At 38.5% G+C, this 20261-nt stretch overlaps 1 protein-coding gene and 1 long non-coding RNA gene across 7 annotated transcripts in view; one reads left to right on the forward strand and one right to left on the reverse strand.

Moving 5' to 3' along the window:
- LOC309515589 overlaps positions 1-19059 on the forward strand; it is a 38390-nt gene extending 19331 nt beyond the window's left edge. For both annotated transcript variants that reach the window (XR_014212535.1, XR_014212536.1), the window contains 2 exons: positions 16926-17013; positions 18096-19059. This is a non-coding gene — a long non-coding RNA (uncharacterized lncRNA). The remainder of the gene's footprint in view (positions 1-16925; positions 17014-18095) is intronic.
- The window catches only part of PLCL2 (phospholipase C like 2), a 104053-nt gene continuing 84351 nt past the window's right edge, over positions 560-20261 (reverse strand). For all 5 annotated transcript variants that reach the window (XM_082193312.1, XM_082193314.1, XM_082193311.1 and 2 more), the window contains 4 exons: positions 19076-19279; positions 10195-10270; positions 6915-7024; positions 560-1860 (listed from right to left, as the gene is read on the reverse strand). In XM_082193312.1, the coding sequence (XP_082049438.1) occupies positions 1681-1860; positions 6915-7024; positions 10195-10270; positions 19076-19279 (570 nt within the window). In that variant the 3' untranslated portion in view covers positions 560-1680. The remainder of the gene's footprint in view (positions 1861-6914; positions 7025-10194; positions 10271-19075; positions 19280-20261) is intronic.

Below are 20261 nucleotides of genomic sequence, written 5' to 3' on the forward strand. Positions count from 1 at the left end.
CAGCAGAGAACGGGCAAAGAAAAAGTGTCCAGGGGAAACATCTCTTGGTGGCAACAAGATTGGTGAACCGATTCTGCAGATGCAAAGTTAATGCAATCTACTCTGTATAGCCTTTCACTGTAGGACTGCCTCTAGTATTGTCACTGGCTGATCCACTGTTCAGGTGGTAGTCCTGATTCAGTCCTTAATGCTTCAGCCTACAACATTGCAGCTATTTATACTTGAACCTAGGGCTTCTTTCAGCTGGAACTCCGTTCCTGCACCTCTCAGATGGGCGCCATTGCCATGATAAAAGAACAGAACATTTCCCCAGAAAAATAGCACTGCTTGAACTGAAATCATTTGAGTAAGAAATCCTAACTATGTTGCTTAAATGGTGTATCTCTTATTGAGAAGGCTTTGCTGGAAGGGAATGGTGTTTCTGAGGTGCACAGAACATTTTGGATCAAGCTTGTCTTATCCGCTGAGCATGGTAAGCACTCACTTGATTATCTTGTCTCTAACAAAATTAGGGTTGACGCTGGCACTCAACAAAAAGACAATTTAAATCTCTTAAAACTGACTTCATTTGCTTCAAATTTATTGCACCTTGTGATGTCGTACCCCATTTTATTATTTTTAGCAGAAACATTAGGAGGCAGATCTTTGTTTGTATATTCAGCTTACAGTGAGTATGAAATTTCGAAAAACAAATCCATGTTAAAACCACGTAATGGGAAGATTGATGGATCTGGAAGTTTAAAAAGGCTATTTAAAAACCTGAAACAAAACAAAAATTGAATTTCAGTTTTAGGCCAATAACATGGGAATTGTATCATAAAACATTTTAATGTGAATTACTTCTTCACTTCCACAAAATGATAAAACTATGTACAGTATTTTGTTTGCAGTTTGGTCACTTTTACATTAGCTGTAGACATCTGCAGATGTTCTTAGGTGGAAATAGGTATATGCACCTTACTCAGGCATTTAATGGCTGACTGATTGCACATGTTCCTTCTATGCAACGGCTCTCCCACAGTGCACTGTGCCAGGAGTAAGCACTTTGTATTTACATTCCCCTTTTTATTTATGGCTCAACAACAACAAAAAAAGAAACCCAAAAGAGTAGCACTTTCAAAGCTGAACACTGCCAATTATCTTCATCATAGAATTTTGCTTAATCTGTGCATTTGCTTACATTTTCAGCCCTGATTTTTAAGTTAGATGTGCAACAACAGGCCTAACACAACAAACTATTATAGAACTGCACTGCTCCTAAATCAAGGAATCACTGCACACCTAGATTTTCCCCAAAAATCAAGGCACTTTTCTGAGCAATGACAAAAGCTCCTTCCCTTGCCATTATAACGTATTTCCAGTCAGGAAAACCAATTTGTTTTTCTGTTAAATGACAATGATATTTTTTTCTGCACAAGATTATTGAATCATGACATCTTTTACACATATACAGAGTGTTTTAGCCAGCAATATTATTTCCATGTTAGAACAATTCAGTTGCCTCTGCACACAGAATTGCTATGTACATTCACAGTTTTCATGGATAGTAATTAGCTTCTCCAGTTGTGCTTTTAAAATTCCAGGATTTCCCCGCCCACTAGTAGTAAGTGCAAAGCAAAATGTCTTGTGCAGCTACAATGGTTGCAGAGTTATAAACTCCAAAATAATGAGAATGTTCTTTCATTCTCCATTTTCTTCACCCGCCTTTTCAGGTATAGCTTCCAGGCTTCGACGGGGCTTTGAACCCTCGGCTGTTTCTGATCCTGGCTTATTCAGTCCACATGAAACAGTAGCATAGTGGATTTGCTTTAGGTTCTCCAGGGCTTTGTTCTTAGCATCTTTGAGAAGATCAGCCTGCCCCTGTTAAGAACAAAAGCAGTCACAGCTATCAATAATGAGACCATTTTCTAGACTTGATTTATTGTACCACAGCCTAGTTCATGAAGATGAAAACCAGATTACTTTGAGCTAAGACACACACACACTGGATTGAACTGCATTCAACTGGCTGGATGCATTTAAAAGACAATAATATTTCCCACCAAACAATTCTGGGCAAATAACTTTTGCTAAGAGTTTTATTGTTGTGGATGGAATCCAAGAGCCATCAGGAGTTTATTATTCATTGTGATCCAGCAACTGCAGTGCCTTTATACTGAGCTTCTTTGTAACATTCAGAGTTAGGAAGAGAGTGCCCAGGGATAGCAGCTACCTTTCAAAAAAGAAAGATGCATGTGTGTGCATGATCACAGGCTTCAGGTTATTTTCAGTTTCATTGGCCAGTGCTCCAGGCATAGGCAGGAGAGCCCTGTTCTGAACTGGAGTTCCAATAAGTGGTTTTGGCATGGGCTGAATGGCTTATGGGGTAGTAGGAACAGTGCTTGTATGTAAAGAAAATGAGCATATAGGAAGGGTTGGGTGATACAATAATCACATTCTTTCATTAACAACTCCTTTGCAGCTGTTGGTGGGATGGCAGCATAGTCCTCTCGTAAGCGTAAGGAAAACTGCTTCTAAGACAATTCTCCCGACTTTCTCTGGAGGGTGGAATGCTTTGCAGAGCAGAAAACCACAAGTCTGGCAAAGTTCCAGACCTTGAGGATAAGGCAGACACTGCATTCTTCTAAGAAAAGCAGCTTGGACCATAAAATCATGGTCCAAGAATACAGAGCAAATCTTATAGAACTGGGAAAGACACCACTAGCTGAATAATAAAACAGAAAGACCAAAACCCCTATGAACATTCATATGACAATGTTGAGTTTTTTCTGTAGGGAAGAACATCTATTCATTGGACTCTGGCTTCAGTGGCAATCTTTAATCTGTCAAAACAAAACTGGTATCCTTTTAAAATTCCCATGAAAAAGGAAACAAAGAAAGATACATGCAACATTATATGGCAGAGCAGATGAATCATACGTACGTTATCACAAATGTTTCTATGAACTTCAGCACAGAATCATTTATTTAGTTCATGTTGTTTTCACTTTGGTTTGTTTAAATCTAAGCTAATCTAGGCTGACTCTTGCTAAAATAAACCGAGTGAATTAAATGCTGGGTGCAATTTTCAGAGCGCTTCCAACTGCAGCCCAACTGAAGCAGTTTTCAGCTGCCTTGTCTGCTTATCTGTTACTTGTAAATAAAGTGAGCTATAACTGACAGAAAATTCAGAAGCTGCTAGCAACTTCAGAGGAACCCCAAGCAAAACTCAATACTTGGAATTTTTTTCTCTGCAAAAAGGGCATAGCCAAATCCATCAAAACTCCAAAATAAGTCTTTGATCACAAATGCAAAGCAAATTATTTAAGAAGCTTAAGGCTGATACATGGCTTCCAGAGAACAGTTGCTACTGAGGGAGCTCTGAGGCCTGTCCCTAAAGGTGAGCAAGTTAATTTTAATGGGAAATAATTTAATAACACTTTCTACAAATGGCATATTCACTGCCGCATAAGGGCACTGTGATCGGCTAATGGAATCTGGCTAGTTTCTTCAAGGCTGATGATTATTGGCTTGTGGTAACACAGAGCAGACTCTCTTACTGGTACCACCAGTGCTTGTGGAAGACTCTCCCTACTGAAATACAAGACTCCCTAAAAAGGTTGACATTTCGCCAGCTCCCTAAAAATGTGCTTGTTTAGGCAAACGTTTCCCTGAATTGAACGTTTCCCTGAATTGAGAGCCAGTGTGGTGTAGTGGTTAAGAGCGGTAGTCACGTAATCTGGGAAACCGGGTTCGTGTCTCCGCTCCTCCACATGCAGCTGCTGGGTGACCTTGGGCCAGTCATACTTCTGTGAAGTCTCTCAGCCCCACTCACCTCACAGAGTGTTTGTTGTGGGGGAGGAAGGGAAAGGAGAATGTTAGCCGCTTTGAGACTCCTGAAGGGGAGTGAAAGGCGGGATATCAAATCCAAACTCTTCTTCTTCTTCCAAACTTGTAGTTTGTTTTTAAACTGTTTGAATTGTTCATTTGCTTTACGTACATTTTAATTAAGGATGTTTTAACATTATTGTGTATTTTAATTTTGGCTTGATTTTATAGTTGTAAATGGCTTATATGCCAAAATGGCTTCCAAGAGGTAAATTGATAAATAAAACGTTGCTTTCTGAAATATTACTAGTAAATGAATTGTTTCATAGAGTCCTGAATTTGCTAGTTTTTGTATCTTAGGAGGCAAACAGCAAGAGTTTTCTTAAGATGACTTGTTCATCCCTCCACAGGTGCTTTGTAAGTGCAGCACTAGAGGCCAGGAAAGATGGGCTGCTTTGCTGAGATGTGTGGGAGGGAATTAAGATGAGGTTTACAGTTTGTATGTTGGATGTGTTTCTACAATAGAATTCTATGACAAGTTAGTGAGTGGGAAGAATGAAGCTGAGAGGAGGTGAGATGAAACTGTATTTTTGAAAAACTGAAAGAAAGCTTTCAAAAGTGTGTGGGAGAGAGAGAGTGCCATGAAATGTGATGTCGTTAAAATAGATTCCAGAGTTTAGTGCAGAGATGAGTTATTCGGTGGGCAAATGGAACCTTCATCTGTTTAGGGAAGAAAGACAGGGAATGAATTACAGGCAGGCAGCTGCACTAACTTTGCCACTTCTTCCATTTTCCTGAATGGAAAACATTGCGGAGAACAAATGGAAACAACTCTGCATTTTAATTGTATACTTCCATATGAAAAAAGGCTTTGTTTATTTTATGATTTTAAATTCATGCAAAATGTAAAGGAAAAATGTTAAGATGGAGTTAAGCTTAGAGAAGTGTGAAGCAAGCATATGCAGTGCCTAAAAAAGAAAAGATGTTAATACTTTCCCTCCTGTGTACCTCATTAAGTACCATTGATACTTTTCAAAAGAGCGGCAAAGTATTTAATTTTCTCTTCCTAACTGCATTAATGTTAATTCAGCTGCTTCCTTTCAAAGAAGTAAACAGATTTCTAATAGCTTCACGGAGCCTCTTTAGAGCCGTAGCCACTTCACATAAAAATCGGTTTTAATGATGCCAAGTTTATAGTCTGACAACGGGGGATTCTGATATCACTAGAATGTTTTTTTTTAAAGAAAACATCAAAACAGGAACACAACAACATTGGCAAATGTTCTTTTAAATAACTGTTTTAAAGAAACAAAAAGTGCAATGATCTTTGATGTCTATCATTTCCCCATCTCAAATATGGCCATGCAAAGGTCTAAATCAACTAGTAAACCACCATGCTTATTCAAGGGGGTGCAGAATAATCAGTATGTTTAATCGCCTCTTGAGGTTACTGAGGTGTGGATATAGCAATGAGAGGTTCAACCATGAAGCTTATGGCCATGGCCATAATGGTCTCTAAGTGTAATTTACTTCACATCGCTGTTGACCTCATTTTATTTGCACAAGTTCCATGTGTCAAAGGGCAGGGTCTAAATATGACACAACGTATATCCCCGGGCCATTGATTCCATGTGCCAGTAGCCTTTATTTTAGACATGTGATCTTTTACAGGGAAGTAGTGGCCTTTGTGCACAAGGCAGCTGAAAAGGTTAAAGAAGAGTTACGTTGAGGGTTGATACTAAGGTTGCGCCATGAATGCAAAGGAGACTTCAGGAATTGCTTGCTCAGAAAATCCTGAAGATTATCTGTAGTTCTTCATCCTTGCAGATTAGTGCTACTTCACAAGTGCACCTGACACCTAGGAGCCCCTGTCCCCAATAGGGCCTCTGCCCACACTTATTTTCACTGCATTGCATTCATTTCATCACTTTTCCATAATCTCCAGCTAAGAAGGTCAAACACATCAATAATAATAATATAATAAATTTTATTTATATCCGGCCCTCCCTGGCCAGAGCCGGGCTCAGGGCGGCCAACACCAATAAAAATATAATGGGGGGGGGGGCAATTTAAAAGTAGCCCATAGATCAAAACCATAAGGGGAGGGAAACATAAGGGTCAGACTGAGTCTAAACCAAAGGCCAGGCGGAACAGCTCTGTCTTGCAGGCCCTGTGGAAAGAAGTCATGTCCCACAGGGCCCTAGTCTCTTGTGACAGAACATTCCACCAAGTCGGGGCCAGTACTGAAAAGGCCCTGGCCCTAGGTGAGACCAATCTAACCACCTTGAGACTTGGGACCTCCAAAGTGTTGTCATTTGTGAACCTTAAGGTCCTCCGCGGGGCATACCAGGAGAGGAGGTCCCGTAGGTACGTAGGTCCTAGGCCGCATAGGGCTTTAAAGGTCAAAACCAGCACCCTAAACCTGACCCTGTACTCCACCAGCAATCAGTGCAGCTGGTAAAGCACTGGATGAATGTGATCCTGCGGCAAGGACCCCGTAAGGAGCCTCGCCGCAGCATTCTGCACCCGCTGGAGTTTCTGGGTCAGCTTCAAGGGCAGCCCTGTGTAGAGCAAGTTACAGTAATCAATCCTAGATGTGACCGTCACATGGATCACTGTGGCCAGATCAGGGCGAGAAAGGTAAGGGACCAACTGCTTAATATGGTGGAGATGGAAAAATGCCACCTTTGTGAAAGACCTCTGCTTGAGACCCTGGAGAGTTGCTGCCTGTCACAGAATCTGTTGCTGTTACTCCTGTCAGCCCCAGAGATCAAGGCAATGATGGGAGCTGGTAGTCCAGCAACATCTGGAGAACCAGATGTTCTCCACCCTTCATCATCTGTGCTTTTATTCCTATGTCTTTGATGGCTAAAACTAGACAAGTATTCCAGCTGCATCTAACTAATAAAGGGTGATGCTATACTGTTCATATCCAAGACACAAATGTTTCTGTAAATTCAATAAAAGGACAGCATTTCCAAGTATCATCAAACTTTGTATTCAGTAGAACCATACTTGGTAGTGTAATGTTAATTATCATATTTCTGGTAATGGTCTAAGCATGGTGGTTTACGTTTCAAAAAGTATTCAACTTTTAAAAGACATACCTTTAGGATTGTAATATTCCAGGTAAAGCTCTCCACTGCTTTTTGTAGCTTTCTCTCCTTTAAACCTTCCTTGGCTCCTATACTTTGTAAATTCTCATGGAACTCCATCGCTGGAGGAAGGAAAAACAAAACAAAAGTGACCTAAGAGAATATGAAGAAAATGAAGTGATAACTTATACAAGAAACTTCTGCCAACTATATATTAAGCCAATGTAAGTCATGTAAGATTTGCTGCAGCACATTGATTAATTTGCTCTAAACTTATGTGAGAGAGAACACAAAATAACAGGGATCACCTCATTTTCACAAGGGTCTAGGGAGGTTCACCTGGTGCTGCCTCTCTTCTTTATCATTGCCTCTGCTAAGCAATACAACATGATAGTGCATTCACTATTTTTGCATTAATACATACTGGATCTGATATGCTTGGTTTCTACCAACTGACAAGGTGTCAGTTAATGATGAAAGCTCATTAATTCTGAAACATAGTGACTTACAAATCATCTTTGCAATTTCAAAAGAGGAAAGCAAATAAAGAAAGGGCAATTTCAGAGCCCTTATAGATGAATAAAATATTTTCCCCTTTAGAACTATTCTTGAAAGTTTCAATGCAGTGTCTTGAAAGGCTCTAAAAGGCAAAATAGTCAAATGGCATGAATGATAAATTGCCTCAGGAAACACACTAGAAGGCTGCCATTTGGCTAAAGAGTATTACTGCTAGAATGAATACTATTGATAAAACTTCATATAAGAAAAAGAAATGAAGTCATAACAAGGAGAGTATCTTTCTGATGCAAAGAAACAGAATAATAGCTCTATGCAGATGGCTTCACCTGGTTGATGAGCTGAGGATACCACTTTAAGACACTGAGAAATCACTTTTTTAAATACTATGCATAAAAGTATTAACTTGTCAGGGAGATGACTAGGCTACAGTTGTTCTACCTCACCTTCTAGTTTTTTAAAATGTGGAATTACTTTGTATGAAAGAGGATTCACTCATGCGAACCTCCATCTGAGGTGGGACAACACAAACGCACATACCCCTAAAGCAAAGATAAAACTATTGTACATTTTACCTTTAAAAGTTAGTGAGATCTATGTAGACTCATGCATCTACATAGACCAAGATACACAGAAGGATTTTTAATCCTAACACAGCCCATGGGAAAATTCCACTGCAAACAAAGTTACACCCCCATGTGTTTATGGGACTAAAAATGCAAGTCAAGGTTGTTGCTTCCTGAAAAAATTTGCAAAATCAGGATGCTATGTCAAAAATACTCATCTACCTTTCTCTTTACTCCTTCATAAAAGACGACTTGGTCATAATTAAATGCAGTGCAAAAAATATCCAGCAACATTATTATTTTTTGCACAAAACAAACATAAGGATAACTAAACACTGGAGGTTTATCAGCCAGACCAAGGTTACTTATTAATACAAATATTTGATAGGTTAATATTGAACCATATACAGTGGCTTGCTAAATCAGAACCTGAGCCATGGAGCAAGTCAGACTTCCCACGCACACCCAGTTCAACAACTGCATCCACCACTTCCGCAACGCAACTTCAGCCCTGAAGGCTTTTGTGCACTGTGGGGCTCCGTGCCATAACTACTTGAACCAACATTTTGCCACGTGCCTTACTGAAAATGCCTGGGAATGGAAACAGTCTCCATTGTTAGTAGGATCAGACATCCTTTCTATTGCCCATTTATGATGATTGCACATGCAAAAACTTTGCTCCACATCCAATCTGGTGGAATCCTGTAACTTTTTATACCACAAATAGCTCAGTCAGTCTTTATCTGAGGGTCATGAGTTTTGAGTCCCACGTTGGGTAAAAGGTTCTTGCATCACAGGGAGTTGGACTAGATGACTCTCATGGTCCCTTCCAACTCTATGTATCTCTGAATCACATTTGTTTTTGTTGTACTTTTGTTAACAAAAGCTATGGTCCCTCTTGAGAAAGCATTGCAAAACAAACTAATACAAGACTAATGCACTAGAACATGTTGCAGAAACATCGTAAATCACAGCCGTCATATGAAGCAGTCCCTAGGAGCTTCAGTGTATAAGGACCACAACATTCTTCACACTGACACCAAGAAATGGTCCCTTGAAGGCAGAACACCTCCAAAATGCATGTGCTAATCAGACTGCTTAGTTTGGGTAATAAGTAATTCCACTGATACTTTTAGCAGTGCAATCCTGTGCCTGCCTGCTCTGTCTGCTAAGTTCAATGGGTTCCTACTCAGAGTAGAACCACTTAAATTAATGAACCCAGTTCATGTCCACTAATCTCAAAGGATCCACTCTGATTAGGACTAGTACTGAATACCACCCAATGGGCATACTGACAGGTAAAGGGTTAAAGATCACAACCTTCCTAGACAATTCATCAGGCAGGAAGAAAAAGCTTTTCATGCCGTTTAGACCAACAAAAACATCTTTATATTTTCTTTGTGATAGATGCAATGGTATCAATTACACATTAATTTCCAGCATTTTGATAATTAAATCGTCATCTGTTCCACTCAACTGCAAAAAAACGCATTCCTATCTGGTCCTAAAAATGTAATTACACCTGCAAGACATGTATTACTTTCTGCTTTACAAACAAAACAAAACAAAATAGGTAGAAATTAAATGACCTATAATGTGAGATCCTCTGGCTCACAACTGTATATACATTGCTTCCAAATGGCATTAATCCATCCTTAGAGAAATCCTGCCAACACACTATATTTTCACTATTTCATTGTCACATAAAAGATGGAAATAATTGAGACAGGGAAGCTGTATACTATGTATTATAAATATTATATGTGATTTTAAATGCTATTAAACTTCCCTGTCAGGTGGAAGCTGCTCATTTAATTCTTGTTCCAGTTAACGCTTTTAAATTTTGGCATTGGCAGACTGAGGCAAATCTTGATTCTTTTCTTTTCTTTTCTTGATTCTTTTCCGAGTTAAGGCTAATCACTTGCCAAAACGTTTCACTCAGCCAAAAAGCAAGTTTTTTACTCATTGTAAGTTGAAATAAAAAATGAAGGAATAGAATAATCAGCTGCAATGTTCCATGTATCAAAGAAACATAACTCTCACATAGCTCCTAAAATCTTTAACACAAAAACCAAAAAGTAAGTAATTGAAATTCATCTGTTGAATCATGTTGGTTATATGATACATTGATGTGTGACTATTTTTACACTTTTAGTAGAATATGTTAACCCACTGCAGAAAGCTGAATAAAAGCAGAGTTGTGTCCTTACCTGCTTTTTGGCACTGGGCTATTTTTTCATATACGTTATCTGCATTTTCTATCAGAGTCTTGATAGTTTGAATCATCTGTAACAAGAGAATAACTTGAGCAATGAGAAAATGAGCAATGAAAACTAGAAGTCAGAGCACTGGCAAATCCAGACCCACAGCCTGCATGAACTGGCCATTTCTCAGGCAGAACGTATTTCACTACCGGAGCTCTTTTCTTAATTGAAGTTGCTAGAGATTAAAACAGGACAATTGTGGCCTTCCACTTGCAAAGGATAAACTCTGCTACAGAGCTGTGGCTCCTTTCTAAACTTTGTATTCTAACAGTCTCAGATTACTACACTGCTGGTGACACTACCAGAAGTGCCAAGTTCTGTCCAACCTACGAGCAACACACGCCATGAGGCCTGCTGCCCTGTGAGGCCTGGTGTCGCGAGGCCCAAACCCTCAAGATTGGGGTGGGGCCCTCAGTCCCATCCCAACAGCCTTGAGGGGCTGAAGACACCTCAGCCCTGTGGAGCTGCAGCCTATGGACACTACTGCATTACTTTTTAAAAAAGCTGTTTATTTAGATTTATACCCCACTTTTCTCAGAGACTCAAAGTACCGTATTTTTCGCATAAATTCGTATAAGACGCAATTTTCCCCTCTTAAAAAGTAAGGGGGAATGTGTGTGCGTCTTATGCAGACAGGAGGCTCTGCTCAGCGCTCCCTTTAAAGAGTCGCACACACGTTCCGCGCGCTTTTTAAAGGGAGCGCGACTCTTGAGGGAGCCTTCATCCCGCTGCCCTGAAGAGGCTTCACGCGGCTATCCCAGAAGCCAGATCCCTCTTGCTGTTCTGGCTCTGGGAGTCAGAATATATATTTTTTCTTGTTTTCCTCCTCCAAAAACTAGGTGCGTCTTATGGTCTGGTGCGTCTTATAGAGCAAAAAATATGGTGCCTTTGAAAAGTTCACATATGTTCTAGTAATTCGATCATATGCGAATGTACAAGATTCTATAATAATTGCCTCCCTAAGGAAAACATATTCACAGGGCTGTTATTTGTACTCACTTATTTATTTGCTAATTTGCCAAGTCATCCTTCTTTACTAACAGGCATTTCAAAGTGTCAGAATTTGCCATGTGAGTGTTTGTGGATTCTACAGATTTAGAGGTGTAGTTATGCAATAAAATGCATAGGTTGCTCCTTTTAGAATACAGTGCTTCCATGAGAACATTCTGTATATATGTTTCGACCCACAAATCCCAGAAGCAATGCTGAACATTGATTTCATGGCTAGAGTTTAAATTGGCCCTGTGTGGATACATAAAAGTCCACAATCCTGAATCTTGCCAAGTATTGCTTGTCGGAACAAAATGCAGTCAAACAGGGCCTGAGATCTGTCAAATATTTCCTCACATATCCACTGCCTAGCAAACAGCAAGGCGGCCAGGGAAATGTCACTACCATGGCACTACACTGATGAGTTGAAACAGTTTTCACTAAAGAAGGGAACTGCCACAACACTGCAGAAACATCTCCAAGCCAGGTGAGGTCAACTTTGTATAGTTTCATAGTCTCCATACTCCTAAAAAATAGCCCGGTCTCAATTTCTCTCCTACAAAAATAAGGGGCAAAAGATCATGCAACCCATATTTTTTATAAATAATGCACAGAAAGGCAAATTATCTTTAAATTATTTTAAGACTCCTCAAGAAACATTTAATGAAGGCAGCACATTGAATTAGCAGGTGGGGAATTGTACTGTGCCCTGTGCTAGATTGTATATCCTGTGCCCACCAACTGATTTAAAAATTTGGTTCATAAAGTCACAAGTTTAATGATGAAGGGCTTTGAAATGCTTTCAGTAAACCCATTACATCCCATTGATTTCAGTTGGTTTACTCTAAGCATGACAAACTCTGAAGCCAATCCCAGCTTTCAGTTAGTGATTATTTTCTGAAGATTCAATACAGCAATAAGTCTTCAATATATAGCAATAAGCAATACCTTATAGCAATATCTTCAGCTGGTTGTCAAGTTAATGTGATCTATCTCCAAAATACAGAAAATCCAATAGCAGAAAGAAATCCTTTGTAATCCTCTTTTTGTTTTCAGATTATCATTTACTCATTATTTCAGTGTCTCACTTTCAGGGTTATTGGAGCACACTCAAAAACCTGTTTTTCATTCCCTCCCCTCAGTGGAGTTAATTTACTTTAGCTTTATTCTCGTTTGTTGCCTTCTTCTGTCATGGTGTATTTTCCTGCTTCACCCTGAAACTACACTCTTCCAGACCAAACTGTCCAATTGGCCCAATCAAATAATGACTAAATAAGCCAGGATATGCACCCACATGCAGCTCCTTTGCTCCTCCTTTGGGGAAAGTGCAGAAACAAGTCACGGAGCCGCAGTTAACCATAGTTTCCAGTGAACTGCAAACTGTGGTTAGTAGCTTCCAAATGAGCTGTGGAAAGGAGCCTAAGAAGGTCCAATCATAAACAATTCCAATGAGAAAGCGAAATGGGACACATCTTAAAATGTGATAGCATGAAAAGCTTTTAGTGGCAATATAATGGCAATTAAGACATAAGCTTAGTAAAGAGGGGTTTTCTAAAGGACATGCAGAAGAAGTTAAAACAAAAGACAGGTCACTAAGGATGAATACAAAATTGTTTAGTTCAGTCTTGTAGGGCAAAAGCTACTTGCCTTAGGGTTTGATTTTACTTTAGGAATTTCTTTCACCCAATACACTGTTATACTAAAAGTTGAACTAGCAAAGTAGGTCACGTTAAGTGGTTGAATCTGACAAGAAAAAGCAACTTTTAAATAGTCCTAACCTAACACTCAGTATTGATATAAGAAACAGTTATCCACCCTTTTCTTAGTGTCTATCAGGTCTTTTTTATCACTCTTTTTCCTTTAGAATTCTTTTGTCATTAGAAATACAGAGTTTATTTATTTCCATTTTTCATGGAACTGTGATAAGAACTCAAAATAAAGAGAACTCAGTGACTGAGCCGCTTGAGTGGTGTATACATGGAGCTGCATTTCAAATGTTACCCCAAACATTAACATTTTGAGAAAATACGCAGTCCATATTCTGTGAAAATATGGGCACAGCTTTTCTGAAATACATTAACTGGCTTGGAGTCACATCTAGGTATGAGAGCTTCATCAGGACCTGGGAATTAGGCAGCTCAAGTAAGAATTTGTCCATCGGGAACTTAGATGGATAGTTAGGCATGAGCAGTTATGCAACTTTATTAAGAGAGGTAATATGAAGGTAATCCTTTAACCTCTATCCTAATGACGAGATTGCAGAACTAGAAATTATGTACAGATTTGCAATGTCTCAAGAAGTTAAGAACATCTTAAGTATTAATCGGGCCCCAGGATCTATACATATATCAAATTGTGATGGTTCCAGCACATCCAGTAAGGGAATTACACTAACCCACCAAACAAGGCAACGATTTAACTATGGAGAGATGATTTAAAATACTATTTATCAGATAGTGACACTTGTCAGATCACTTGAAAACAGATACTAATTAAGATCTTACATGGCGGTTTGTAGTCCAACAACATCTGAAGAGCCGCAAGTTACCTGCTCTCGCTATAGATCAATATATGAGTGTGTCCAAACAACTGCAATGTTCTTGGTTTGTTCAACATTTTACAGAATCGTAGGGCTTCATTTCTGACTCTCCAATCTAACCTAATCTCAAGATTTGTCAGTAGCCTTCATTAAATGCTTTTCCAGAGCTGCAGGCTCACAAATTGTTACTACAGAAATAGTACTACCTGGGAGAAGGCCACTGATATTATACCTACCGCTCTAGCAAATGTGTAGCATTTCATAACCTCTATAATTATATTGGCAATAACACATAGCATGTAAATAAACTTAATAGCTATTGCCTATCAAAATGTTTTCTGAAACTTTACTTTCTTCGTATACCTTATAATTTCAATGATAACTTCTGGGATTGGTGAAGTACAGACCTTCACTTAAGAGGAGCTTTTTACGTCAACCTCTGTGACAGCACATAGGGAAAAGAATTTGCAAACAAGACGGCAATCAATAGTAACCTCATTACCGACCAGCTGTGGTTAGGCCCAGGCAATCAAAGTCGATTTATAATGAAGTGTAATTGATCTTTCTACTGCTTTAAATGCTGTCCAAAATTGCCATTGTAAGAAAACAAATCTTCTGGGTGTTACTTATGTTTACAATAAAGTACTTGTCATTCATATAAGACTGCTTGGACGAGGTTTAAGAAGCAGAATTTGTCTGGTGTTCCCAACTGGTCTGAAAACCATGTATTTGTACGTTGTGGACTGCATGGTGCTATTCATCAACGAAACAAGTAGACAAAGCTTGAAAAGAACTTTATTGACCTCTCTAGAACTGCCTAAAAGCGTTTTCCCTACTTTAACTACTTTTTTAAAAAAAGCCATGCGGGAGAAAGAACCATCTAATACAGTGGTGCCCCGCAAGACGAATGCCTCGCAAGACGAAAAACCAGCTAGACGAAAGGGTTTTCCGTTTTTGCGTTGCTTTGCTAGACGAATTTCCCTATGGGCTTGCTTTGCAAGACGAAAAAGTCTTGCGAGTCTTGCCATTTGTTTTCGCTCCGCCCCCCTTTTTCTAAGCCGCTAAGCTGCTAAATAGCCTTTTAGCCGCTAAGCCTTTAATAGCCGCTAAACCGCTAATAGCGCTAATCTGCTAAGCCGCTAATAGGGTTGCTTCGCTAGACGAAGAGACTCGCGGAACGGATTATTTTCGTCTTGTGAGGCACCACTGTACAGCATCTTGTTCTTACAAGTTCTAGCATTTTGAAGGAGAAAAACCTATACTCACTTTCTACACCTGATGCATACATTTTATACACATCTAACATGCTCCCCCCTTACTCATCGTCTTCCCCCTAAACTATAAGTTGCTTTGGGACACTCTTCTGTGTGTGGAAAGTGACAAATCAATAAATAATACATAAAACTACCACTACTACTACTAATCATTTTATTATTATTTGTATGCCATCCATCTAACTAACTGGGTTGCCCCACCCACTCTGGGTGGCTCCCAAAAGACTTAGCAGGAGGGAACGGGAATTTGAACAAAGTTTTGCCTGCATTTTTATTTTTATTTTTTGCTGCAGAATTCCCACTGCCAAACTGGGAAAGCACTGCAGTTTTTAAAAGCAGCATATGTACTTGATATTTGGAATGGTTACATCAAAAACAAAGCAAAATTCTGTCTGCACATGTGGATTCCTCTCTCATATCCCCCTTTTGGATCCCAGCTGTCCAGTCCTAGTCACAATTCCTAAGAACTCTTTGGATCCGTCACAAAATATCTCTCAGTGTCACAATGTAATCTAATCTTGGAGGGGGGTCTCATTTCCTTGCATTAAAAGTGTAATAAACATGTTTTTGTATTATCCCCTTATACCTCATAATTTCATCACCCATTTTATCAGAACATTTAGCTACAGGAAAGCATTTTCTTAGGGTTTCAAGGAAATGCAGGACAGTAGGTGTTACTAGTCCCACGGTGAGCGGAATAAACCAATATTGTACAACAATTTTGTCTCATTGCAACTTATCAGTTGCCATAATGAATCTATAGAAGGAACTGAACATAGAACCATGTATGTTTAATCTAGTTTCGGGGTGGAGCTATGTTCTCAATTCCAGGTTGGTTACAGTCTTCTTGATTCCCAGATTTGAGTGTGCCAAATCCTTCAGTCGTTCAATCGAGTTGCCCAAAAAAGAGTACAGTAGTACCTCAATTTATGAACTTAATCCGTTCCGGAAGTCAGTTCTTAAATCGAAACCGTTCTTAAACCAAGGCGCACTTTCCCTAATGAGGCCTCCTGCCACCGATGCCCTTCCACTGTTCGGATTCCGTTCTTAGACCAAGGTAAAGTTCTCAAACCAGGACACTATTTCCAGTTTTGCGAAGTTTGTAAACCAAATGGTTCTTAAACTGAACTGTTCATAAACCAAGGTACCACTGTATATTAACCAGGGGCCTCATGCTTGTTTCAAGAATGTTACGCGTTCAACTACATATAGCAATGTTCCTGTTCTGTAACTTATGGTTCTAGCATCTCTCCACTTACTATAAATACTATAAATACATCCAAATGTGGGTTCAGGCTCAACTCCCAACGGAAATAATTTGCAATTTCTCCATTAGTCCACATAAGAATAGCCTGGGGGGAAATTCCCAAATGCAAACCCAACCATTTGCATGCAATAATGTATACTGAATTTAAAAAAAATGTATTGTACTTTATATTTTTATGAGGAAAATGTATACTCTAACAACTATCCAGGGACATCTTAATTAACTGAAAATACTTGCTCACTTGACACTAGTTCTTTAATAATTATAAGTTTCTCCTTTAACACAGAACACATTTTCATTCTATAATGCCTCAATTCCCTGTAGTATTTTGTCATTTTAAATTACTCTGATATTGGCTAGCATTTTTACTGGAGAGAGCTTACACCCTTGTGTAGGTTAATGAACAAATATATTGAGCTCCCTAGTTACTCACTGTGCAAAAATAAATTTAAAATACTAAACTAGAGAGAGGATTACTTCAGTTACCAGGGTAAATGTTTGCTCTAATTTTTATGGTAAGGGAGGTATTTCTGACAAAGAAATGTTAAATATTAAATTAGTATATTTATCTGAGATTGGATTGACCCAGGAACTGTTGTACTTTCAGAAACATCCATGAAAACCACGAAGCATACTGAGAATGAAGAAAACAATGTAAATCAGAGATAGCCCATGCACTCACCATGGAAACCAAGGTTTGTTTTTAAAACATTCCATAAGGAAATGCCCATGTTTTCACTCTAGTGCAGAGCAAAGGCTGCAGCATGTTAAAACACAAGTTATAAACTAGCTATGCAGCACGAAAGTAAAAGGGTTTCTATTCTTATTTAATTTAAGAAGAGTTCTACATAACTCTACCATAAACATCACTATGATTTACATGCAATACCTATACATTTGCAGCATTGCTTGCCAATAGAGGCTTTCCTTGCCCCTTACATATTATACATATCCAAATCATGTTATCTTGACCAATTCCTAATGACATATTGCAATGCTTCCTGCTACATACGAAAAACTACTGTACAAGTATAGTTTTATAGCAGCAACGTTTAACTTTCAACGTAGAGGCCCTTTGCTGCTAAGTTTTGAAATAGCTTTTGTACTAAGTTTCCTATGACATTTCTTGTCTGAAACTGAACTTTGCTCCTAAAAGCTAGGCAAATGTGCACTTACTGTATTATAGTTTCAAGCAGTTTCTAGTCTCAACAAAACGCTTAGAACAATTAATATTCTAAGTGCAAAGTTTAAACAGATTGTTTGCATGTTGCAAATATATCCTCATCCCTATCTGAGCCCCGTCATCAGCTCCTGGTAAAGGTAATGGTGGAAATGCTACTTTGTCTATCCACTAACAAAAGGAAATGGTTAGCAGAATGGAGGCGGGAAGCCAGTTTTGCCAACTTCCCCTCCACCCCACAGCTTCTGCAACCATCATCACCCCATCTGCTCTGCAGGTTCCCCCATGCTCCTGGAACAGAACAGTATCATGGATCAGATGGTTCTACAAGAAGACTATAAGCTCTTTTTAGTGCCTTAATGTGAAAATGGAATGAGCTACTCTCAAAGTCCATTTGTTCAATAAAGACAGGACTCACTTGAGAAGGGAACCAAGTTTGGGGAAATATAATGGGAGATGTTTCATTTTAGCTTGCTAAGTAACAGTTCTCGAGTGTTTCCCTTTTCCATGTTCCAGAAGCTGTATAATTTAATAGATATAATTGTATTTGCTATGTAGCCTAAGCATTAAAATATTCACATTTTTTATGAATTTCAGGATACATCTAGCTTTAAAACACATTTTCTGAAACATATACAAGGTGTTGAAGCTTGCTTGCTGTTTTTAAGTGACCACAGCTGCCCAAATTCTGGAAGCACAAAAGTGGAGAACAGACGAAGTACCATCACAAGAAGAATGAATATATAGAACTTGCCAGCATAACAAATAGAATAAGAAATAAAGATGATAAAATTTAAAAGAGGACTGGATGTTATATATAGATTATATGGAAAAATATATATGGAAAAATATTATAACAAGAAAATAATCATAACAGGCTGGCAAAAATACTCAGCAGTAGAGGTTACAACGTGGGATAATATAAGGTAATGAAAACAACTTAGTAGAGTAAGATAACACAGTGGAAAAGACAGCAGTTAGGAAACCAAGGAAAGAGTGGGAGTAAAAGTTAAGGGTTTATAAGACTCAAATAAATTGGAGGAATAAGATGTTATCATCAATATACATATATATGTCTTATATTTATGTATTTTTTCTTATTATCCTGTGTGTAACACAGTATGTGTTGATGATATGATAAAACAGAAAAGCAAATAAAAATATATATTTAAAAAAACCTTGTAAAGAAGTTTCTAAAAATTGAACTGAACCAGGTATTGAAACTAATGTGATTCACATTTTTTGTAATAAAACTAAACCCTTAAAACAACACCATTTTCTTTCCCCCCTCAGACTAAAAACAAGGCTACAGCTTGGTCATATATATAAAATTGCACAGCAGTAACACACACACATGAGCATAGCATCAGATACACATCAAACAAATGTTCTTTTTTGTTAACAATGACTTGCACAGGCCACAGCTCATGTGTTATTATCTCTACAGTTTCATACGAAAACATTGTTATACCCTCTGCATTCATGCAAATGATCTTCCATCCACGTGATTTGGAAGGTTAGACTAATATTTTGAAAGTAATATATTGTCTAAAATATGTTTAATAAAAGCTACTCACTGTTTCATATGCTGTTACAATTTTTTTCAAAACTTCTGGAATGATTCCTTGCAATTCCATAACGGGATACTGTTCGCTGAGATTCATCACAACCAAGGGTGTGTTATCAGATCTCACCAAGCGTGTAGATACTGCCAGAATGCATTGCATGAGGTTTGCTACAGGAGAGAGGCCACACAGCTCTTTGAATAAAACCACTGCATTCTGTTGAAAAGGAAGGAAGAAGTTATATTTCACTTATACACAATTTGAATCTCAGTTATCTTTAGTTTTATTTCAGCCTCATTGTGCAATCCTAATAGCTACCAAAATAAAACACCCCATATCTGTAGCCATGTTCTGCAGAAACATCAACTTTTTTGAAGTAATTAAGGTACCAACAAGGCTTGCAGTAGTTATCCAGAATTAAAATTAAGAAGATATGCTTTAGAATGCTTCTACATTCTAAAGTAATCCCACTTTTCAGCTGCAGTTGACAGTACTGTAATCATTTCTTCTCCCTGCAGAGAAACAGTCGAAATTCCAGCTCATGCTCTTTACTTGAAAAGCTTTCAGTCATCAATATTGTCATGCAAACTTTTTCTCTCTAGGAGTTAAGTGATCATGGGTCATTTTACATTACTCTTCAGATACATATTTTTCCAGTGCTGTATTATGATGTCTACGATGCAGGTCAACATCTGTTGATCCTGCCCAATGTTAGTGTATCTGTTTCAATTCACTTTAGTCTTTGATTCATCCTTTAACAAGGTAAAACGAATCACAGGCAGGAAGTATTATCCTAGAATAATTTAACATTAAATAAAATACATAAAATTAGTACTTGCTTAGTACCAAACTATGAGAACAGCAACCTACTTGACACAACAGTGCATGAAACAACATAGAAATGCTGAGGATATGGAAGGTCTTGCCTCAGCAACAATTTAATATGGGGACTTGTAAACATACATCTTAAGTTTACCCCCTTCTCCGACACTAGTTTATGCATGCCTTTACATCCCTTGATGACTGCAGAATCAAGTGATGGCTTGCATATATGAATGAGCCATTTTAGATCACACACCATAAACACAATGCTTTTTGATGCCCTTAGCTCATACAATCAGCTGCAAGCCAACAAACACAACTATTTTTTGCAAAACAGGTATGCTGAACCCCAGGCTTGCAAGCCTCATCCAAGCCT

The sequence above is a fragment of the Podarcis vaucheri genome (genome assembly GCF_965113315.1).
Source record: "Podarcis vaucheri genome assembly, chromosome: 12".
In the NCBI taxonomy this organism is placed as follows: domain Eukaryota; kingdom Metazoa; phylum Chordata; class Lepidosauria; order Squamata; family Lacertidae; genus Podarcis; species Podarcis vaucheri.